This window comes from Gossypium raimondii, chromosome 2, assembly GCF_025698545.1.
Source record: "Gossypium raimondii isolate GPD5lz chromosome 2, ASM2569854v1, whole genome shotgun sequence".
Classification (NCBI taxonomy): domain Eukaryota; kingdom Viridiplantae; phylum Streptophyta; class Magnoliopsida; order Malvales; family Malvaceae; genus Gossypium; species Gossypium raimondii.
Window position 1 is genome coordinate 12,053,772 of NC_068566.1, and position 24,885 is coordinate 12,078,656.

The 24,885-nt window shown below is 32.3% G+C and overlaps 2 protein-coding genes, 2 long non-coding RNA genes and 1 pseudogene across 5 annotated transcripts; 3 read left to right on the plus strand and 2 right to left on the minus strand.

The window, feature by feature from the left end:
- The first annotated feature begins 3,770 nt into the window (after positions 1–3,770).
- Positions 3,771–7,251, plus strand: LOC105788043 (uncharacterized). The gene is made up of 9 exons (XM_012614722.2): positions 3,771–4,071; positions 4,576–4,652; positions 4,904–5,132; positions 5,246–5,400; positions 5,492–5,537; positions 5,625–5,716; positions 5,907–6,003; positions 6,641–6,697; positions 6,823–7,251. The coding sequence occupies exons 1-9, from the start codon at positions 3,859–3,861 to the stop codon at positions 6,931–6,933; spliced, it is 1,077 nt and encodes a 358-aa protein (XP_012470176.1). The 5' UTR covers positions 3,771–3,858; the 3' UTR covers positions 6,934–7,251.
- A 4,431-nt stretch (positions 7,252–11,682) lies between these two features.
- On the minus strand, positions 11,683–12,419 carry LOC128035637 (uncharacterized). The gene is made up of 2 exons (XR_008192193.1): positions 12,320–12,419; positions 11,683–12,224 (listed from the first exon to the last, which is right to left on the minus strand). It is a non-coding gene; the product is annotated as an uncharacterized LOC128035637 (long non-coding RNA).
- Positions 12,420–14,613: 2,194 nt separating this feature from the next.
- LOC128032023 (uncharacterized) lies at positions 14,614–16,005 on the plus strand. Its single transcript, XR_008192187.1, has 4 exons — positions 14,614–14,793; positions 14,942–15,073; positions 15,276–15,352; positions 15,834–16,005. It is a non-coding gene; the product is annotated as an uncharacterized LOC128032023 (long non-coding RNA).
- Positions 16,006–16,204: 199 nt separating this feature from the next.
- LOC105788044 (putative tRNA 2'-phosphotransferase) lies at positions 16,205–17,552 on the plus strand (annotated as a pseudogene).
- A 1,063-nt stretch (positions 17,553–18,615) lies between these two features.
- Positions 18,616–23,773, minus strand: LOC105788042 (protein MODIFIED TRANSPORT TO THE VACUOLE 1). 2 transcript variants are annotated; one of them, XR_001131796.2, is made up of 6 exons: positions 23,273–23,773; positions 22,136–22,879; positions 21,726–21,881; positions 19,817–20,773; positions 19,510–19,605; positions 18,616–19,015 (listed from the first exon to the last, which is right to left on the minus strand). XR_001131796.2 is itself a non-coding variant. In XM_012614721.2 (5 exons), the coding sequence occupies exons 1-5, from the start codon at positions 23,477–23,479 to the stop codon at positions 19,564–19,566; spliced, it is 2,106 nt and encodes a 701-aa protein (XP_012470175.1). In that variant the 5' UTR covers positions 23,480–23,773; the 3' UTR covers positions 19,155–19,563. The 2 variants fall into 2 exon arrangements, 1 of the variants encoding a protein (XP_012470175.1); XM_012614721.2 differs by lacking the exon at positions 18,616–19,015 and having other exon boundaries at positions 19,155–19,605.
- Between the last annotated feature and the right edge of the window lie 1,112 nt (positions 23,774–24,885).

The window sequence follows — 24,885 nt, forward strand, 5'->3', positions numbered from 1 at the left end:
AATGGGCATTTTCTATGTTTGTTTGATTGATGATTTTGTTATGGTGTTATAATTTGAGGAAATTTTATATTAGAAATAATTTGAGAGTTAGTATTTGATGTGTATGTGAATTTGGATATTCATTAGTGAAGGTAAATATATATACTAGTATTGTAATCACTTAAGGTTGAATTATTATGATTAGGTTCGTGATGGTATGATATGTTTCAATATAGGTGAAAGAAATTTGCTCAAATAAAGTGATCATAAGTGCATAATCGCATGATGAATGAAGTGGTGTATTTGGTCTTTTTTTTGTAATGATGGTTTTTGTGTAAAAATATGCGTTACTAGGCCATGTGAATGGTTAAATTTTGATTAGTATGCTATTTGAATAGTTCATGAGGTGAGTAAATAAATAAATGTGGTTTGGCTTGATTATGAAATCTGTGATTTGAGTGCATGATTATGAAGTCTAAAAATTTCATACATGACCATTTGTTAAGGTTATTTAAGCCGAATATGTTGGAATTTATATGCTAGGTGATACTGCATAGTAATTATAATATACATGATATATGTTATATAATAGTTTAAGCTTAGATAATAATTGGTTTTAAACGCAAATGAGATGAGTATGGGTGATTTGAGATCTGAAATTTAAACAGGCTAAACGTATTGATAGGGTTAATTTACGATCATAAGTTGAAATGAATGTCTATTTTGAGCTGTGATCTATTTGGTAATACCTAGTAACCCTAATCCAACGACGGACTCGGGTTGGGGTGTTACATATTAGGTGAACGACATCGTTTTGTTCCTATTTTATATAAAGTATAAATGGTTTTGAATCAAAACATTGCAATTTGTAGTCTTTAGATCATGAAATTTTCTTCTCCCCTAATCCCCTGAATTAGTTTCCCAAAACCAAAATATGACACCCTACACCTAACTTGAATGAAGATCGAATACAAGCTGTCATATTCATTACCGAAGCAATTCAAACAAATTGAACATATATCATATCATTCATAAAATTTATATTTTAATCAAGCTAAACAATAGAATAAATTAATACAAGTGTTAATGAATCATTATAGAAGAAAAACAAACTCAAATGGCCCTTGAAACAACCAATGAGACCCAAACTGTACAGACAATGATCCATGTGCAGGTACCTGAGACCTAAGTACCGATACAAGTACTAAAATTTTAAAACAATCAGCTCCAAATACTTAATATTTCGAAACAATAAAGGGCATGTATCAATACATCAAGAGATTTGCTAATACATGAGGCCATGTACTGAGACAAGTCTTCTCTATTTCAAATTTTTTGGTCACTGACTTCGAAAGTACCAAAACATGGGGTCAATGTACTAACACCTTATTAGACGTAAGCCCTTCTGGTATCAAATCTTTCAAGTTAGTAGCTCAAGAGTTACAGTAAGTAGGGTAAGTCTCAATACTTATGGCCTAAGTATCAAGACTTTCAGGCCAAGTCTTGAGACTTTGTCCACTATACCTGTACAACTTGTATTTTTGGTCGTTTTAAGTCTTGGGGACCCCATTTTATGTTTTGGGCATGTCCAAGCACCTAGAAAATTATTTAAAATGTTTAAAATTGTATTAAAGGATTTTATTAAGTTGCAAAATTGATGTTTTGTAAAAAGAAAATTGTATTCAAGTAAATAAAGTGTCATCGTAATATTACTCATCCATGTCAGTTGTCAGACCAGGTAAGAGATGTTACAAAAGGTGTCATCTTTTACCGGCATTACCTTTGACGAGGACAGATGGTGGGTCGATCCACCTTATTAAGGATTCATTTATTAAGTATTGAGGGTTCCGATTTATTGCTTTTCTTCTTTGAGGAACTAACATTGTTTGTTGATGAGCTATTTGGACTTTGATGTTTTTGATGCTTCGACTGAAGGGTGCTAAGTTTCACCCCGTTTCACTTGTTTCGAAAGATGTTGATTTGGTGTATGGAAGCGACTGTTCTTTTGATCTCCTTTTTTTTCCTTTTCAATTTCTGCAATGCTTTATTAATTTGTCTTTATTTTTCTTCTGCTTTCATTTTTGTTACAAGAATTGTCTCCTTCAATAAAATAGATTTCAGATAACTCACACTAAAAAGAATCAAAATCATTTTTGTTACAAGAATTGTCTCTTTCAATAAAATATATGAACAAAATTGATTCAAATTAATGAGACTAATTCCATAACTTGAATAAAAATTATCCTTTTTATGTTTTGTTTTGTCTTTTCAATGGTTCATCTGATTTTAAAAAAATATATTTTCAATTTCCCCACTAAAATTGGTAAGCAATAAGCTATGTACCCCCATGAGATAAATCCAAATGCATATGTAAGGACTTGCAAAATTAAAAATGTTGATATTGATTTGATTAAAGGTGGATGGTGGGTGGGTTATCATCAAATCTAATTCTCAAAGTGGTTGAAACAATAGGCTGCCTACCAATATGCAGTGCCCATGCCTTCCACTAAAATTTCTTAAGTCAATCTCCCCTCATGTTTTATTTTACCCTAAAATATGATGTTTATAATGCCAAGGTTTTCCAACTTTTTTATATCTGTAATGGATTAGGATTAGTTGAAATATAAGATATCAGTTCAACAAGTCACAGGTTCTTTTATCTTCTAATGCTGCTACTGCTTCTTTGTTTATTCAGTAAAATAATACATCAAATATAAACCATTTTTCTTAATTTATAATTAAAAAAATCCGTTCAATATTATTATTACATAGTTTGAAGAAGGTCAAAGTCAGTCACCTAAACAAAATCAACTTGTTTGGTGAACATTCCCTGAGAAAAAGGATTTGGTGGACAAAACATTAAGGAAATAAATTATAAGCGTAAAGGGGGGTGAATTGAATCATAATGGTGCTTTCCACGTTGCTACCAAAGAAGACGCTTGATGCAATTGGAGTCATTTTGAAATATGTCAAGGATTTTGCTTAAACTTGTTTATGATTGGGATTATGAATTTGAATTTAAATTTTTATTTTTATTTTGTATACTAAACAATTAAAATAATATAATCCTAATTTGTGATGATAACCAAAATAAAATTGAAATTAGTCTACCGATAGTAAACTTAATTTGAATTGAGAGCCACCCAGAGTATTTATACATAATTAAATTTCAAAATTTTTAAAAAAGATTAATGTTTTTGATGATTTGGTACATCCAAATTGTAGCCTAGTAAAGAGGTGGTTTTGTTGAATGAAAACAACATGCATTTGTAACCACTAACTTCATTTCCTAAAAACAATGCCCCATCATCTTTACATTCTTAAAACTTAAAACTCTACCCTCTCCTCCACCTTTGCCCTAATTTTTAGTTTTAAAATATACTTAATTAACAAAGTCTTCGTAGTTGTTATCATCTACTCATACACCTTTATTTTCAATAGCTTACCTATTTTTAATTTACAAACACTGATTGCTGCTATAAAAGTTGAATACATTTAACAACTTTAAAAATATAAGAATCTTTTATATATTGCCAATGATATTTTTATTTTCAGGGTTTAATACTTTTCTTATTAAATTCAATCTGTAATGTTTGTGTCAACATTTGAATCCTTAATTTATCATAATATAAGTATATATATTTAAGATTTTTTTTTTAAAAAAAGAGTAAATAAGAAATCCATTAATTTGGCAAAAAAAAAAAAAGGAAAGAGAATTGAGTGTTAGAAAATATCTAAGAAAAAAAGGAAATGTATAAAAGAAATGCAAAATTCCAGCTTAGTATAAGAAGCAGACATAAAACCCAAACTTGGAAAGAGGGCAAAGGACAAAGGCAGGCAGGCAGCAAAGCAACGACATTGTAAAACACAAAACAATCGATGTTAATGAAACACAACCCGAACAACCAAATACCCATCCAACCTTTCCCTTTTCCTTCAATCATGAACGTCTCAGATATGGGTGAGTCCAATCATGCCGTACTCGACGACTCCTATCGACCTTTGCCTGCTCTTTACTTGTCTTTCCTTTTCATCTGGTTCTTCTCCGCTTGTTCTTGGACTTTCAACACTTACAAAAACCGCCATTTCCAGGTTTTTTTTCTTTTTTCTTTCGTATTTTTTAACTTTTTTTCGGCCGGGGGGGGGGGTTTAAAATTTTATTTTTTTATCTCATAATTTGATGGATAATGAAAACTAGTAAGTGCTTCACTCAAGCTGACACCTTTACTGGAATCTTATTTCTTTCTCTTATTTCTTTTTCATTTTTATTTCCTATAAGAAATCTGGGTTTAGTTTCTTATTTAATTACTATCATTTTTCTTTCTAATGATTTAGATACAAGTACGGCATGAAAGAAGAAAGCAGTCAGTAAATATTTCAATCTTGAGTTATTTTCAAATATAAAGTTAAAAGTTTAATCAATTGGTTTTGAACTTTGGAGGTTCCTTCCAATTCCAAGTATGTTATGTTGTTCTTTTCTACGAGGTTAAGCCGTTTAATGGAACCTTTGTGTCTTTCATTTCCTATTTTGATACCAAATATGACAAATTGTTGGATTTTCTTATGAATTGTTTTCTTATTATCACACTTGAACAGATAAATAATTTACAATGGACTCTTGCATCTGTGCCCTTGATTAAAGCCTTGCAACTCACTCTATCCTTCCTTTTTTGGTAAGTTTTGATTTTGCAATAACACTTGGTTAGTTTATCTTCGAGTCTAATAGTTAGAAATGAGAATTCATGGAAAGAGATGAAATGAACATCTGATATAGTGGAGGCAATGGAAAGTTTCCATAAAAAGAGTAAGCTCATGATATTTATTTGTTCGACATGACCGTAGTTCTTATCAAGTAGGAAACCACTGCATTCTTTATTTTGTGAAAAAAGTTATTTTTCGGATTTCAAAGGGACCATTCTTGTAGGTATTCATGCTTTTATCTTCAGCTATGTTCACTGTGGATGTCTTTCGGGGTGTATGTAACTGGAGTGCTCTTTCAGACAGTTTCGTTCGTTTCCTTTTTGCTCATCTCTCATGGATACTGCATCACCTGCGAGCGCCTTTCGGTAACAGAGCGTCGAACTACTGCCGCACTTGGATGTGTATTTTACTTGACTCTCATTGGTTACCGAGCTTCTGTACCTTATTTCACAGTGAGTTTCTTGATTTTGTAATATATGTTCTGCTAGCTAGCTAACTGTAACTTTGGCTTATTTCATCCTCAAAATAGTGTACTAATAAGACGTATTACTGCACCGTTTTACAGGTTCTTCTACTTCTTAATTACATGATTTCTTTTTATGTAATTTTTCACCATATATCGCAAAATCTATTAGTGTTGCGGGAGCAGTTAACATTTATCGAGGATGAGGATGTCCAACCAATGCGCGATGCTGTTTATATGAAGTACAGAATGTTAAAGTAGGTTCCATTATTTAAAATTTTTAATCTCGTATGGAATGCTTTTAGTGACAACTAAATCATAAGTTAAGCTTCGTTCGCAAATGGGCAGGAAATTTCAGGGTGCTATGCAAATAGTTGCTATGGCCGAAATTGTGGTATGAATATGTCAACCTCACATTCTCTGCCTTTGACATATATATAAGTTCATGAGTGATATGATTGCTCGAAATTTTCATTTTCAGATATACATAAACATTGATGACTCCTCTGAGAATTACTGGCTCCGGTTGCTGGTTCGAGAATGGGCTCAATTCTGCATATTTTTGTACATTGGGTACGTATGGATCACCCAATCACAAGTCTTTCATTGGAAATATTTAGTTTCCGGGTACTAATGTACTCGCTACTTTTTTGACCAAAAGTATTTCTTTAATATGATAATGCTTAATCCATTGATTAGGCATTAAGGTTGAGCCATTTTGATACAATATTTAACAGCTTTTTCCCGTTTGTTATATATGCAGGTGGACTTTTAGGTCACAAGAATTGGCACCACGCTTTTCGGTTATGCCAACTTTAAAATCTAAAGTGGATTTAATGGTCCCTCCGATCTATCGTATAGTAAGTTAATTTGCTATTTGAAAACAGATTTTTGCTTTGTGTAATAGACTCTTCTAGAGATAGCATTTAGTTTCCATGTCGACGGAGTAATTTGAAACCTTAATTTGCATTCAACTAATTATTAAATTGACTTTTACATCAGTTGACGCAGCTTGTCTCATTCCGAATTTTCTTTGTTTCAAAGACCAAGAAATAACATGTTTATAAATGTTAATCTGAAAGTTGGTGGATGTAATCATCAAATAACATCCTTGTTGGTACCCTTTCTGATCGGAGAATTTAGTCATAAATGTTGATTATGTGCTTCGAAACCTGGATGAACATCCATCGTGCAGTTGATATCTCTTTTCTTTACTATGATGCTTTTACATCCCAGAGTGTATCATTCGAGTCAATCAAGCTTTACCCTTTCCATCATTTTATCTTTAGAAACTACATTGATGGTCAATAGCGTGTCTAGTACTTACCTTCTCGTAAAACCCTAAGAACATTTATGCTGTCCGACTAAACAAGGCTCATAAGAGTGAACCACGTTCCATAAGCAGGAGTCAATGATTGAGGGAACAATAACACTTGTCTTGAAAACTACAACATTATATTCTATTTTATGATAATATTTTGAGTCATGCTACTGCAGGAAATGGATGCAACGACATTCCGAGAGTTCCAAAGCCATGAATGGCACATCGGTGTGGTAAGCAACTCGGATTCAACATCATCTATGACCTTTGAAACTCATTTCATTTTCCGCTGCATTATTCCATATTTAGAGCTTTGTGTTTTACAAAAACTCATTTCTTTTTCTTTTAACTGCTGTAGCCGACTTCTGTACGAGACGAAAGCTCCAGAGATTCGGTTTTGGTAATAATTCAGCATCCAAATGCATATCGACCGACAACAATACTTTCATCAAGAAAACAGCCAGTATAGCTTCTCAAAAACGTCAGATTTTTGAAGTGGAGGATCATGTTGATGCAAAGCATAGATTATGATAACCTCGATATGATCTCAGGAGCAAAGTTTTATACAGTAAATAACAGAGATTTTTCTTTTCATTTTTCTTACGGAAATCCACTATATATCAAATGTCAAAATTCATTGAAATGGGGTTAGAGAGTATATAATACTTCCCAGTATCCATATTTGTATCCAAATATTTATATTAATTACAAAATTGTACATTCTTCTTCCCCATTTCAACTTGCAATTTGAGTATCCAATATAAAGTTTGTTTATCATTTGAAGTTAGGATTGGTTTAGTATTTCAGTTCATTGGCTTGGTTTAGTGTTTCAGTTCATTGGCTTTCTTAAATTTTAATTATATATTATTTTTAGTATTTAGTGTTATATCATAAAGATTAAATAAACAATAAAATATAGGTTTGTTGGAATAATTGTATTATTTTAACAATTTTCAGAAAGTTTTGTCCAGGATTATTTTCTCAAATGTCAGTATCTAATAAGCACCAATTTAGAAAAAAATTTGAAAAAATAAATATAATTTAATTTAAAATTATTAGTTAAAAGGATTGTGCTAATTTTATGACAGACTTACTACTGTGATAGAACACTTAGTCTAAAATATAGGAAAAACCTATGATAAGTATAATTATAATTATTAATTAAAAATTTTACCTTGGGTTAATATATTGTTTTAAATAGTGTTTATTTATGCAAAATAAAATTATTACTTGGATAGAACTTTAAGCATCTTAATTAATATTAGAGTTGTAAACTAATTAAAATTTAAGCTTAGTTTTATAAATTGCATTCGGTAATTAGGCATATCCATTTAGATAGTATTTAAGAAAATTACAAGTGAAAAATGAAGATTTTTAACATAAGTTAGAATTATAAAAAAGAATGAAGAATTAAAGTCATGGTTCTTCAAAAGACAACATCGAATCATATTCGAATAATAATAGCACCGGGCGTGTTTGGAAAACAATGGTATCGGGAGTAATTAAAATTTTATTAATTGATGATGGGGTAATATGATATTATGATTTTTTAAAATTTTAAAATTTATAATATATAAAGCAAGCGCTCTTAAAATTCTTTCTTTTTCTTTTTATTTATTTGTTTGTGTTATTTGTTTGGTGGACTTAAAAACGTTTTGTGTGTTTGTTTTGAAAATAAAGTCAAATTTTAATAATTGCTTTTTAATCACTATTATTAAATATATTTATTAATTTAGTTTAAATATATTTCTTATTTATCATGACCTATTATAATTGTTACAAGTTTTTTTCTTTCAAATTAATATTATAGTTTATTTTCTTATATAATTTCAAATTTGTATATTATTTAAAACTAAAAGAAATTATCATTATCAATGATAGATAATAATAATTAAAAATATGTTACCTAAAACTAATTAAAATTAAACATATAAAGTAACATGCAATGCATAAAACATTAGAATCTAGTATATATAAAATGAAGATAGGAATGTCAAAATTTAAACGAAAAATGAAGATAGGAAGCGAACATAAATTTTGATGATAAACTTTTATAGGTTAAAATATGTTCTAGAATTTAGTTCCTATATCTTTATTTCTAGAAATTTAGTTCTTCTACTTTTCATATTTCATATTTCAAAATTCAAGTTTAATTTTTAACAGTACTAAAATATTTTATTAAATTCAAGTCCATTACTACACTAATTTTTAGTTACATAGCTACCAAGTGAATATTTTTAGGGTAAACTATAATAGAGGTTACCTAATTATGGTTTCTTTTTCTATTTTCTGATGACTCAAACTATGAAAAGTTATACAATGATTACGCAGCTATTCAATTTTATCATTTTTAGTCACCAACTGGCTACCATAAAATTGAAAATACCCAAAAATCTAATATAGTTGGGTGACATTTTATAACTTTTCATAGTTGGGTAACCAAAAAAACCATAGTTGGGTGATTGTGAATGTAGTTTACACTTTTTTATTTCAAAATGTCACACCAACAAATTTAATAAAAAATTTATAGTGTTAACAACTGAATCTGAATTTTGAAAATTTAAAAATAGAGAGATTAAATTCCTGAAAATAAAAATACAATGACTAAATTTTAAATTGTGAAAAATATAGGGATTTATGACATATTTTGACCATTTTGATAATACTAGTTGACATTTATATATGGTGAGTTTCAATAACTCACTTATCTTGATTAACCCGTGGAGAGATAGCCATGAGAAGTGTTAGGATGCGAATAGAATTACCAGAAAACTTGGTCAAGAAAGCTGAAAGGATCTCTCGAGTAGATCCATTTATTGGTTTGGTGGAAATAATAAAATTGTATGGAAAGATGACTCTGACGACATCGTTTCGGTTAGAGAGGCTTCCAATATGCTATGGGAATCTAACAATAGTACTAGAGAAAACTAAGAGCACGTTTGGTTCGCTGTATTGGATTAGAGGTGTATTGGATTAGAGGTGTAATGGAATAGAGGTGTAATGGAATAGAGGTGTAAAAGCAAATCAACTGTTTGGTTGAATGTAATGGAATAGAGGCGTAATAGTAATCCTGTGTTTGGTTGAATGTAATAGAGGTGTAATAGCATAATGGAAAAAACTAAAATGACTAGAATACCCTTAGCAAAAATTTGTTTAGGTAAATGATTATTGTTATTGTTATTAAATTTTAATAAGATTATTAATATCAATAATAAATAATTTAATCATATTTTAACATAATTATTATTAAATATATTTTAATTAAAATATATAATTTAATAAAATTCTTAATAATTAGCGAAATTTGTTTTGGTAAATTATTTTATTTAAATTTTAATAAGATTATTAATATCAATAATAAATAATTTAATCATATTTAAACATAATTATTATTAAATATATTATAATTAAAATATATAATTTAATAAAATTCTTAATAATTAATATTCTTATATGAATTTACTCAAACCATAATATATGATACTGTAAAATATAAATTAACATAAATATTATTAAATATATTATAATTAAAATATATAATTTAATAAAATTCTTAATAATTAATATTCTTATATAAATTTACTCAAATCATAATATATGGTACTATAAAATAAAATTTGAAATAATTAATATTAAATATATTTTAATTAAAATATATGATTTAATAAAATTTAAAATAATTATAACTAATAAATTATATTTTATGAATTTGTATAATTTAAAATAATAATTATTACATATAATTTAATAATAATATATAATTTCATAAAATTCTTGATAATAAATTTTCTTATATGAATTTATACAATTTAAAATAATTAATATTAAATATAATTTAATAGTGATATATAATTTCATAAAATTCTTAATAATAAAATGGTATTATATGAATTTACTAAAATCAATATATAACTTGAACATAATTAACTTATATTAAGAAAATGTTAGATGAAAATGAAATTGTACATTATAATCCATATGTTATATAGTTTTACAACATCAAAAAGTTTGAACATCGATATTTAATGGTAAGAAAGAAATCTTTTGACCCATTCCAATCGGGCAACAGAAGGTAAACTAAAGAAAACGATCATTTGAGTTGGATGATCGGGAATTTTACTCAAAGCATCATACCGCTGATCGTCGATTAAACCTTCAATTGACCATAAGGCTGAATATATATTTGAAGCTCTCTCTTCCATATTTTGATGTTCTTCTGACTTCTGCTGAAGTACCACCTCGGAGGCAATACTCCTACTGATTTGCTCGCCAACGGCCTGGATTTTGTCCCCGAACAAAGTGGCAGCCTCATTAAATGAAGAAAACACATTATCACGAGCATCAGATTTCTTCTTTCTCTTGTTTGAAGATGAGGAACCCCCTTGGTCTCTATCTCCTCATGGATTCGTACGAAACATCCATGTCGTCTAAAGAGGCGTCGACTTGATCATAGAATGTGTTTCTCTCTTCATTCATATCGTAGTACGTTCAACCTCGGCATTTATTTCTTCAAGAACATCGGTAATTGTTTGAGCATCTTTCCCAGTTGCTCGATCTCTTGCGTATATGGTAGTAAGCTGGTCATAGTAAGGGAAAGTACGAAATCTGAATTGAGCGGCTTCTTTGTGACTCTAAAAAAATGAGAAAATCATATTATTCATAAGTTTGGTAAAAATAATATAATAAAGACTTGAAATAATCTTACCTTTAAATAGGACTCCCAAACCGCATCTTCAGCAACAACGAGCTGTCTATGCTCGTCCCAACCAAAACCGCTATTGTTTTGGCCATTAAGCATGTCGTGAGCGATTGACCACTCCTTTTAAGTAACCTAATCCTTGATTCAATATTAGGTTTCGCCTTCAACATTGCATTTGGTAAAACCGTTTGTAGCATTCTTTCCAACTCGTTCAAATAACAAGCTTTGAACCCGTATCGACATTAAATGTTCCAACATTGTGCGAGTCCACCATGCAGAAACTAATCTTGCATCTTCCTCGGAACCCATTTTCTTTTGGCTCCTCGAGAAGCTTGAGAAGAAGCATTTGATTCGGAACACCGACATAATGATCTTAAGAACAAAAAAAAACAAATTATATTAATTACTTTTTAATATCATGATTCAAAAGGTCAACACTTTATAAAATGTAAGGAATTAAGTTGAATATCATGAATCAAAAGCTCCATACCACAAAAAATTTAAAATTATAACACATGCTGAATTAGGAGAAATTATATTATAATTCAACAAGTTTAGTACAATACAAAAATTAATACAAAAGTTTCACAAAAGTTTCACAAACTAATTTCTAGATGCTTGCCATTCATCGAACATTTGGTTGGCTAGTTCCATCCTCCAAGTAGCCCAAGCATCCGATGGATGAATATTTGTGATATTCGGTTCATCGTCATCCACCACATTAATTGTAGGTAATCCTTCTCCCACCTCCGCTTCAATGGGATCAATACTCATATGGGTTCGAATAAAATTATGGAGCAAACAACATGCAATAATAATTCTATTATGCACCCTTACAGGATAGAACGATGGACTCCTAAGTATTCCCCATCTAAGTTTTAATAAGCCAAAGCATCTTTCAATAACATTACGTGCTGAGGCATGTTTCATATTAAAAAACTCTTGCGGAGAACTTGGCTGATAACCCTGATGCCACTCGTTCAAATGATATCGCTGTCCTCTAAATGGTGCAAGAAATCCCTCACAATTTGTGTATCCAGCATCAACTAGATAATAACAACCTATAAAATAATTTTTTTAACAAAAATGATTAATTCAGCACACAAAGTTTGATCTAAATGCCACGAATTCAAAGTCCTATAACTATACACTTTACCATGAGGAACTTTTAATCCATGTCTTCTACTAATGGCATCTCAAAGAACCCGTCCATCGGCAACTGAACCTTCCCAACTAGGAAGAACATAAATAAATTGCAGCTCAGGTGTACAAACACCTAGCATATTTGTTGCTATATCACCTTTTCGGGTTCGATATCTAGGTTTATCAACTGTTGGCACCCTAATCTTGATGTGGGTTCCATCAAGAGCACCTAAGCAATTCTATATCACATGATATAAAACCTTGAGTTAGAATACTAATTTAAATCTAAATCAAGTAAATGTTGTTGAAGCTATATATAAAACTCAGTCCAATACCTTAAACCATTTCCACCTTCTGTCAGAAGAATCGGCTATAATTGGCTCCGGCTTTTTAAATAACACATCTTGCAAGCGTATGACAGCATTTAAAACACTATGAAATGCTCTGCTAACAGTTTCCCCGGACCTTCTAAAGTGATGCTTGATAACCCGATTTTTCAGGTGATGGGAGATGATATGTAAAAACATTGCTACTTGCTCGTCAACAAGCATGAACCTTGTCGACTTCAATCCTCCTATCGATTCTAACATCTCACATAGTTTAAAAAAGGAAGCTCTATTCATCCTAACTTGTGCAATACAGGTCTCGTCACTAGCATATGTAAGCTAAGGATGGCACCCATTCTAAATAAGAACATGGGCGCTCAATGCCTTGCTAACACAACCAAGGTCTCATTGGCTTCTAAAACAAAAACTACTGCTACCAAAAAGGCTTAAAAACAACAACACAACCAGCTTCACATGATGTAGTCTAATAGAGTTCCCAATACTACCCCAGAGACCACTTTGAAATTTACACAAGATTTCCCTTGCATAACATCATCAAATTAATGCCAAAGCCAGAGAGGATTCATGATTTGATATTATATACATAGAAAGCATAACCAATACATAAATAACTTGTAAAGAGAAAAGCATGCAGAGGGGTTATTTACAATTGGGAAAAATATTGAGATACATGTACTACAATTGGTAGATTAATTTAGGTCAGAATTAAAACTCACCGGATATTGGATCCTACGTGATGACCCGAAAAACGCTTCACTCTTTTTTCAATGGATTAAGCTATCATGAATTTCCAATTTTGTGAATATATTGAAGAGAAAAAGAGAGAGTTTTGGTGTGCGGCACAGATAGGGTTAGGAGGAAATAGGGAAGGGAAATTAGACGCCGAGACGAGAAGAAACGATGACGACAGAATAATCAACGGAAGCAGTGGGAACTGGGAGGAGAAAATGATTAGGACGGAAGAGGAGAGGGTCGGGTAGGGAGGAGGGTAAAAGCAGAGAGATGGGGAGGGAGGCGGACGTAATAGCTAATCTGATGATTTGGGAAGGATTGGAAAACACAGAATTTGGGGATTAGGGCGTAATGTAATACGCGTAATACCTATTACAGCGAACCAAACGCCGGAATAGGGGCGTAATGTAATACGCGCGTAATCGGGGCGTAATGGATTGGGTAATACGGCGAACCAAACACAGTGTAAGGGATTTCCATTCGGAGTTGGAAAGCACTTACGAAACTAAAAAAATCCTTATAAGATGATTTTGCAGGAAACAATGAATAGCCATTTATTGGGGGACTTGAATGGCTATTCAGCAATTTTTGCTGCATTAGCCTGTCATGAGTGTTCAACTGAATAAGCTTTACAGTAAACAAAACAATAGAATGGGTTCCAATGCTTTGAATAAGGCATGAATGGCTATAATGGCTATGGCATAGTCATTCTTGTGAACCAACCATAACAGGCGACGAGCTTCTATATGACTTTCACGTGCATGCTCTAGACAGTATGGAAGGGTAGGAATGATGTTATTTTTAACAAGTCAACCCCAAACCCGTAAGGTGCCTTTAAGTAGGTTCAACGATTGGTACGCCGTAATCATGGCTTCCTTTAATAACAAAGGAAACATGGCATTTCTTGAAGAAGAAATCAGGGAAGATATTGGTTGGAACCTCTGTATGTACATGGTTAAAGGGAATGAATCTGAATCTTTGGAGGAGCAACGATAGTTAAAAATTGGGGTGGACAATAGATCAAACTTTACAGATTGATAAACAAAGAAAAGGGCTAGACCAAAATCATTCTTGGCAAATTACAAATGAATTAGGAATTTTTTCTGACATACTACTGACAAACCAAGTCAAACTAATTCAAGGTAATAACGAAATTCTGAAACGGAGAAAAGAGACCAATGTGCTTCGAATATTATACTCTTTTGATCGTAGTCCAAATATGCTTATTTATTTCAATGCTCCTTATACCACAACAACAACAATAACCCCCCCCAATCGTCACCAATGTCTAGGAACTTAATGGCTGGGCCGGTCATATGGATTTAGGAAGCAATCGGAGATGGAGAGCATCAACATTTTCTAAAACATGACAGATTGAAGTTAACTCAATGTATAAAGAAACCGTTGGGTAATTTAACCAACTTTCTCAACATTTATTCATCTTTCCCTTAATCGTATTTACAATCAATACATGTATGCTAAATTGAAGTTCTAGGATTGAGGAATTTGAAATCTTAATTTACTAAGGGCTCATTTGGTTTGTCATTGCATACCAGTGAAGTGCAGTTGGGGGGAGGGGAAATGGCAGCAACCTCACTGGTCAGCCCTTTGGTTCAGCATGCCAGTCCGGTGAGAAGCAGCCTCCACCACGCTGGTTAGCCTCAAATCAACTGGAGATTTTTGGTCCGGTAAAACTTTAGCAACTCCAGTTGCTTTTTCTTTTCCTCTTTTACCCATATTATTTCTTTTGTTTCTTCTGATGTTTGGTTACCCTTCTTCTCCCTTTTCCCCTTCCCCTTCCCTTTCCCCTTCCCCTTGGGTTGCAAATCAGTTTGGTCAAGGTGATGGTGGTGACTGTTTACGGGTTAACATGCATTTCTCCTTTTGCAGATTTAAACTATTACTGGTGAATTGAGATACACCGATGCCATGAAACTGCTGTATACCTTAGAGGACGCAACCAAAGGGTCTGTTTTTGCTAAAATTTTCATTTTATTTTGATGACCCTTCTGTTATTTGGTTAAATTTCAAAAATAGTCCTACAGATAAATTCAGATCATTGTTTTGCATTCAGTAATCTTTCCAGAAAAGAAGGCTTCTTATGATGAATGTGCTAATAAGGTTTTAGGCAGTTGAAACTAGCAACTGATGCAATTTCTTTCTTTGAGCATCTAATACATTAATAAGTAGTGTCGTGAAATTCTTATGAAAAACTTCTAGTTTTTGTAAAAGACAATGTTAATGAAACCCCTGCCGAGGAAATGAATGGAAATCTTTTCTAAAATGTAAATAATGGGAAAGAAATGAGGTGAAGCACATAAATCTCTTCAAGTAGCAAATATATTGTGCAGTTGTTTTGCTGAAGAATATGTGGACTTACTGTTGTATCAATTGACTGAATTCATAGTTGGTAGCAACTTAATATTATGTTCGGTAATAATTTTCCAGTGTATCCATCGCCTAGTGAGCAGTCAACAGCTGACGATGCTCAAAAGCAAAAGCTGGATGATGCCGACAAAAAAATTACTATTTTCTTATTCCATAATTCTATTCCTTTTAGTGCTGCTAAATCCATGTATTTGCATGTTGAATTTTATATAAGCAAATTAAGTGATCAGTTTACTAATGCAGGGAAGAAGCAGATGAGTTGTGCCGAACTCAGGAGGAGAAAGATAACAGTTCATGCACTGCCTCAGAAATGTTTTTTGAGCTGTTGATGTATAAACATTTTCCTTCTTTGAGCTAAATACTATTTGTTGTTTACTTATAAGTGATCTTTGAGCTGTTACCAGTAGTAATTTAGATTCTTGGTCTCCAAAATGTTGGTGTATAAACAATCATGAGAAGGAAAATGTTCGTTTTGCAGCCAACAGAAATTTCATGGTTTTTTATGTTTATTGGTTGTAGGCTGTCAGAAAAGATAATAAACAACAGTTTAGCCTTCTTGAGGAAAACGGGGAGCTTCTGATACGTGCAAACCAAGGCCACACCGTCATGGTGATGAATCTTTCTTAAACATTTATTAATTTCTTCATGCTTTATCTGAATTGTCACCTTAGATTATTTTTAGCTATTGTTTTGAGCATATTTATTTATGTCTATGCACTTCTAAGGAAGATATTGTATGTCACGTTGGCAGACAGTTGAGTCCGAAAGATTATTAAAACAAATCCTTTCAGCTGATGAAGTGCAATGTAAGAACATCATGTCTCTTAGATTTATGGACTTTCTTTATGCCTTTTATTTTGCATAATCCTCTTGATTTTCCCTGAGATGATTGTTTGCGTACATGGAACCTATAAGAGGAATTTGGAATCAATTTTGGAGTCGGGTTTGAAGCGCATGAAAAGATTGCATGTTCACTTTTCAAGTGGCTTGCCGACTGACGGTGAAGTGATAAGTGGTGAGATATCATGAAATTTCTCTTTACTGTTCCTCTGAACTTTGACATACGAACTCCTTCATTTTACTCTCTATTTTTAATATGCCAGCACGGTATACGTGACAAACTGCTTAGGGGTGTTATTATGCTTGTTATCTGCATTTCACTATAGGATTCATGCTAAAGATTATGAAAGGGGATTACTAAGATGCCGATATATAATGTGAATTTTAAGCGATAATGGGAAATGACAAGCACTAATCGACATAAATTGAGTTTTAGTGAATCTAAATGCTGTACAGGGCTTATGATGATTTGTTCTTTTACCCTCTTCAGGTATGAGACGAGATGTTAAACGTTTTGATCTATCTTGATGTTAGAAAAGCTTTGGAAGGTAAGCATGCTTGCAGTTATTGCTTCGGTTCATAGAATCATGAAAGAAGCAAGTCATCTTTCTCACTTTTCTTTAGAGTCGTGGCCGAACATATATTGATTTGTTCTTGCCAAACTACGGTTCTTAAGTTGTCTTCGCTTGTTTTCTTGATGACTGCAGAAGGCATGAAGCTTTACATTTCAGACAACAAAGTGATATTGACTGAGGGTTTTGATGGGTTGGTACCTGTCAAGTGCTTTGAGAAAATAGAATCATGGCCAGACAGAAAACCTATACCTTTCTCAAATGTTTAAAATTGAATGATGAAATGATCAGTTTTTTTTTTTTTACTTTCTTTTAAACCTGTGTGATGACAAATTTGTATTTATAAAAGATGACCACCATTCATATTTGTCCAAGTCGATTACAAGAAGAGTACATTTTATCTATATAAATTGTTAATCCAAGTCCGTTCAATCTTTAGACAAAATGAGCCTTGCTAAACAAGTTATGCGTGCAATTTAGTTGGAGAGGTTTTTTGTTAGATCATGTAAGACTTTTGTTTGTTAAACTATTAGAAATTCAAGAGCAAATTGGGTCCTCTAATATAAAAATAAGCAATTTAGTCCTTATATGCTTCGTTTTGAAGTAAACAAGTAACTTTTGAATAGTTTTAATATTTTTCTTATCTAAATGCTCGTGGAAAAAATTGAAAATAAACATGTCTAAAAGTTTAATCATAAAAATTCATCTTTCTACGAAAATATAACAAAAAAGAAGAAGTTAAAATGAAAGAAGAAAACAACATTGAAGACCAAATTTGCTGCAATTCAAATCTAGAAACAAAATTGAAATTGAGAAAATAAAATTTACGTTCTAAATTTTAGAGTTTGAAATTGTTGATGCACAAACAATAGAATCCTAATTTGTCAATGGACAGAAAATTACTGATGAGATGAGTTAAAAGTACTTTACGGTCAGAAATGGAATACATAATTGGGAATATGAAGAAAAACCCTAATTCATTATGTTGTTAAGTAAATTGAACTTGGTTTCTTGATGGTAAAGTAACAATCATAAAATCAATATTCAAAGTCAAGTTCAAATATTTTAATATTTGATAGAAGAAATTTATGAAGTTTGTTGATACAATCATTAGAATATTTATTACTAAGAATTTTATTAAATTATATATTTTTGTTGAATTATATTTAATAATAATTATTTTAAATTATATTTTATAATATTATATATTATGATTTTAGTAAATTCATATAAAAATATTTAATACTAAGAATTTTATTAAATTATATATTTTTGTTAAATTATATTTAATAATAATTATTTTAAATTATATTTTATAATATTATATATTATAATTTTAGTAAATTCATATATTCTATTAAATTACATATTTTTATTAAATTATATTTAATAATAAATTTTAATCATTTATTAATTTTGTAATTGTTAAATAATTTTAAAAACTTCTATTATATATCATTTTTAATCTAATGTCCTTGAAGGTCATTTTCTATTTTCACCTCACCGCTACAGCAGCGTTTGAATCCAAACACACACTCCACCGCTGTTTCTAATCTCACCGCTACAGTATCCAATCTCACCGCTACAGTAACTAATCACACCGCCACCGCTGTTTTTAACCTCACCGGAGCTAAACACACCGCCCATCCAAACTAAGCCTAATATTGTTTCATCAACTCTCGGCTCGGTTGTTTTAACTAAGCTAGCATCATCATTCTCGCCCAGTTTCATGTTGTTTTCCTTCTCATTTCTAGACACAAAAATGGGATCACCATTTAAGTTGCGCTTGTTGATGCTGTTTACATTGTTCTTTAATCAACATGTCAAGACCTGCCAATGAACATTTTTTCTTTAATGCAGAAAATGGTAGCCTAAAAATAAGGAAAAAGTTCAGTTCTGAGTGTACAGATTCAAACCCAAACTTGCTGAAAAGATGACTGCTTAAATTAACCGAGTTACAATATAAATGTAAACCAGATAAAGCAAATAACATTTATTGATTTTTTCTATCCCTTTGCATTTAACACAGCATTTCTAGTGGAGCTGGTGACAAAAAGACTAGAGGTACAACAACTCTACAAGTCCATTACAAGATGTTCGTTAAAAAAATATAGAAAAGAGTACTTTGAAAACTTAAACATGTAACCGCAACTGCACAACATTTTCCCAATTTTCTTTCATCTCAAATACAAAACAAGCCCAAAAGTAGCCTATTCTTTTTAAGGATGCCCCCCACCCCACCCCACCTCAAGTTATATTACATGCAATGAAACGGTAACGATGCATGTAACATCACAGCTCCATTATTTCAAAAGAATATTTACCATCATTGAAGTGCCCTTGAGATTCTACGACAGGTCCATTCAAGCACAATAACCTTACACTGTCCTCTTTGGATCACGAGCAGCTGCAAGATGGTCCTGCCAGATTGAAACCAGATACAAGATTATTGTAGGTGTAATCCACAAACAATCCTATTGGGCTGGCATATCTATTAAATGTAATTCCAGGCAGGACCTCATAAATTTTGATAAGTAGTGGAACTATTACTTCAAGAATATAACTCATCATGTGTAGAGGAAATTGGTACAAGACTATCTGAAAATAATATATGCTAGAACTTAAACTCACCGAAATGAAGTCAAATGCTCTGGTATCCTCTTTCTTTGAACTGTTCATCATTGAACTAGGTGTTTGACTTGGAAAATTTGACTGGAATATATCTGGGAGAGGTGACCCTCCATTAGATCCACTGGAAACATTATTGAAGCCAGCATTTTGTGCATTAAGATTCCCAAAGTGTTGTAAGTTGGACATTGTTGCAAGCAATTGCTGCTGAGCAAAGAAACTCCCCATAGCACCATAATTCATTGGCTGAGATAAGGCTGGGTTCAACATTAATCCAGGAGGGATGGCAAATGGCATGTTCCCTAAACGAAACGTTGTGTTTGAATTCATCCCAGTGGCTTGGGAACCAAGAAGACCACTCAAAGCATCATTAGAAGCTTGATAGCTAGAATGAGCGTTGACATCGGCAAATATATCTTCATGGTGTGCCTCAGAAAAGATTCCTTGCTGCTTCAAACTAGGTGGATTCTCATTCATAGACAAGCCAGCCATCAAATCATTAATATCAGTTTTTTTATTTGCGGGCTCAATTGGAGCTGCAGGATTGGTCCCAAAGATATCGATTAGTTCAGATTTTTCATTTGCAGTCACACAATTATCACTCATAGCTGACTTGTCATCTACACTCATCCCAGAGAAGAGATCATCCACATTTTCTCTTCCCTCAGTAGTGTGAAATGAGACATCTGCAAAGGGATCATCATCATTTTTCAGTTCACTGGTGCTGAGATTAGTACCAATACCATCTCCAAGTAAGTCATCAATAAGGGGTGTTGCTGTCCGTACTGCAGTATTTTGATCATTTTGATCTTTTGTGGAACTATCTAGTCCATTGTAATCATCTGGATCACCAGTGTCGATCAGGTCAGGCATTTGAACAGGTGTGGTCTCAGCTTTCAAAAACTTTTCTGAAGTACTTGCCAAACCACCAGGTTGTTCCCCGTTCAAAAGGACTAATACCTGTTTAATAAGCAAATATATATATGTCAACTGTGGCATCTATGTCATTAACTCAGTAAATTGTATCCTACCAGCTTTAAATTAGTATTCAGTGTAAATAATAACTTTTTAAAGTCATAGAGCACTATAGATCATAACATTTAAAGCAATAAAGATTGAAGTACAATATCATATGAAGATCATGATTACTGTCATTTTGCTGAAGAGAAACCAAAACAAGGGAACTGAAACATAATGTGACATCAATTGAGAGCCATCTTAAAATATCTCAATCTGTAGGTTCAAGGAAAAGGTAGAGATGAAACTGTCCTCAAATAATAATGGAGAGGAAACAAAAGACTAATCAATATGAAGGGTCTTAATTCTCTGAACTGATGTTTAAGGGGAAAAAATGAAGCAGCAACCAAAATTTAATTAATAAATAATAGTAGTTTCCTAGATTTTTTAATTAATATTATTTAAAAGAAGCACCAACAAACAACACATTAGATTTGCATAAATATGCCATCAATAAATGTAATACCTTAATGAACTCAAACAGGATGGAAACTCAATTGGCCTTCCTACACTTATCATGAAACCAAAACACAAATAACATTTCAAGTGAACCTCAAAAAAAAAAAAATTCCATATCGCTAAAAGCAAGTTGTTAAGCATAAGTTAGTTCAGTTTTCCTTTATTTCCCATGACACTAGTCTACAGAATGAGAACTTACTGTAGTTGCTACATAAAATAAAGGGGGAATTAGTTCAGTTTTCCTTTATTTCCCATGACACTAGTTTACAGGATGAGAACTTACTGTAGTTGCTACATAAAATAAAGGGGGAAAGGAGAAAGAACCTACAAGCATGCAATCAAAAACAATGCTCTGGGCTGGCATTAAAGCATAACAAAAATGATATTTTCATCTTTCTGATTAAAAGTAAAACAGAGGGTTGACTGAGATATTTACCTTGTTAGCCTTTTCTCTGAGGGAAGCTTGGGGAGACTCAGAACATCTCAAAACAACTTCTTTGTTCTCGGTAAAGTAAGAAGCCACAACTAAGAAATGCTCATCTTCCTTTTTCCTCAAAATGGACTCAAGCACACATACAGCTTTCATGCGAACCTGGTCACCGGTAGTTCTGGTCAAGGTTAAAAGATACCTAAAAGCACAAAAATTCCAATCCATTCTTTTTTGTTTTTTTTTTTTTTGGAAAGAAGTCAACATAGAATTATCACCGATACATGGGCATGTAATAAGTACGGTGTGCCTCCATGTACAGCAAAGTGATTAAGGTGAAACTGATTTGGGTAGATAGTTTAGGTTCGAGCCAAGTTCCCCACCCCTATGGTTTTCGATAGATAGGTGCAGAGAGTTACCTGCCACATTGGAGATAGAAGCTTTGATTCAAGGGCATGACTTAAAGCCAAAGCATCAAGCTTTGCAGCCTCCACAAGGAAAGCCTGAATGGCATCTCGAGTAGGTTGGAGACGAACGCCGCCAGATGTCACAATGGTTTCCAACAATCTCTCTTCACGAGTTTTACTCTCATTATTTGAGTTGGATTCCCCATTTGTTGTTTCAGTCTGTAATACTATTGAATCCTGGCCCCAAGGTCCACTAGCAGAATTACCGGAAACCCTTTGAGTGTCAGTATGCAATGTAACAGGTTCATACCTATCAGAATGGTCAATTTCTTTAGTCAAAGACCTTCGAAGTGTAGGGCTTTTGTTGTTCCCATTATCATTCTTTCTAAGTGAATGGCCCTGAGTGAAACTACTGATTCCCTGCTTGAGGGAAGCACTTCCAATGCCAACCACCTCACTTAGAAATGATTTCTTATCATCAGATGGCATTTCAAAGTTTGTGTTCCCAAATCCTTGTATTCGTTTGTTAAGGTCGTCTGCAGGAGGAGGCTTACTAGCATTATTCTCCTCTGCAAATATAGCAGAAATAGACTCATGAGCTGTGTCCCGAACAGCCTTATTGAGTGCATCCCCCTTCAAAGGATTCGGTTGCCCTCTGTAATGGAATAACTCACGCACCACTGCAGAGTTCCGCTGCATTTCTCTCCTAAACTCCACACCAGACTTTCCCACAGCATATTTTATTAGCCGCAAAGCCTGTAAAAGTCCCACTACAAATTGAGTATCAACATGTTTTGATATTTCATAATAATAGAAACACTTGGTAACTTAGACTCTTTACATGTAAAAACTTCTTCGCCTTCGGAGAATATTAGGCTCCTCTCCTTGTTTTGTTAATAGCCTTTTGCTTTAGTAGCATTTATATACAAACACAAGTAATGCTTTGATACAGATATTTAACTACAAAAAACCTCAGTTAAAGTTCTCCGATCGTTACTTCACTGCTTGATTGCATGACTAAATTGAGTTCAAAACTTTAACTTCGTAACTTTCCCAGGAAAATTTCCCCAGAGAAACGACAACTTGATTACAATTGACTAGATTTAACCAAATTGAAACAAAATTGAGAGCAAATTGAAAAGGAATTACCTTTTGTTTGACGATGGGGCTTTTATGATCGAGTCGTTTCAGTATAAATTCAGAGACCTCTTTAACGATACTAACATGAGACGATCTCAAGAGCTCGCAGATCTCTTCTAGCTTATAAACGGGCGTTACTTTGTCTTCATCCGAGGTTGCTCCATCAATCATCCGCGATCTCCAGTACGACTCCACCGCTCGCCTGCTTGAATCCATTACGAAAAATTAAAGGGGAAAAAAAGGGTAAAACCCTCAAATTCTTTGTTTGAATCGAGAGGTTTAAGATGGATCTATCTGGTTGATTGGTTGGATGAAGAAAGGGGCGTTGAAAAGGAGGGAATCGTTGAATTTCGATGAATAGGGATTGAATTAGGGCAAATACAGATTTTGGATTTGTGAACGAAGGCGTACCACCGTGGTGCTAGGCTCACAGACCCCTCAGGTTGTTAAATTTGTCTGTCCCTTGCGCGTGGTTGCCAGAACAGGTGTTAATGTTTGGGACCGTGGTCAAGGTAACGCTGTCAATTCCGGCTGTTTTTCTTTTTAGATCACTTATGTTTTGTTGATAAATTTTAGAAATTTATTATTGTAAAAAGTCGCATTTAAAAAAAAATTGCATTTTCCACTTAAAAATAAATAATTAATCCCCTCCCCTTAAAAAGATCTACCTATTAAAAATTTACCATTAAACGATGACATAAAATATTCAAAGTGAAATTAATTTTTATTTGTAAAAACATATAAAATCTAACATGGTAAAAGTATCATAGAAGTTCTTGTACTAAGAGTTAGATTGCATTTTGCCCTATCTAAAAAAAAACAAATTAATCCTTTTACATTAGATCAAAGAGCAAAATGATCATTCTATTAAATTTTTTTACTTATTTCTAATGTTAAGTGATGAAATGACTAACGAAGTAACCAAACAGCGACACATGATCTATCACGTGTACTTCGTGTACCTCATGCTGATGTGACATTTTACCATATTAAAAAATAATTTTAAAAAATAAAAATTCCTAAAACTAAATAAATTTTTAAAACTTATAGAAAATTATTAAGAGTTTAATTCTTAAAAATTTTAGAAAATTTTCTATAATTATTGAATGAATATGGACAAGCACTTGTCCAAATTCATTTGAGTCTAAACAACAATGTGTCCAAATCATTCTAGTTGTTGTTTTAATAATTTTATTTTTAATTAATTTTATAACTTCTTATAATTCTTAATAATTTTTAAATAAATTTTAAATTTTATAAATTTTATAATTATTTGAAAAACCATGTCAATGATTCATCTTGAAGGTGTTTTTTAAATAATTATAAAAAATTTATTTATCTTTAGGATTTTCAATTTTTTTAAATATTACCACATCCACATGAGGCATATGTGACACGCCATGTTTGCAATTAATAGTAGAAATAGATGAAATTGTTAACAAAATAATGAGTATTTTGTTATTTGATCTAATGCTGAGAGATTAGAAAATATAGAAAATCTACAAGAGAGTCATGACAATAATGAGATCTATGAGAAGGCAGTTAAGATTCTTAAGACTTACTGTTTGGAGGAGGATGAAGAGACATTAGCTCCTGGTGATGGTATTCAGCAAAATTTCCAA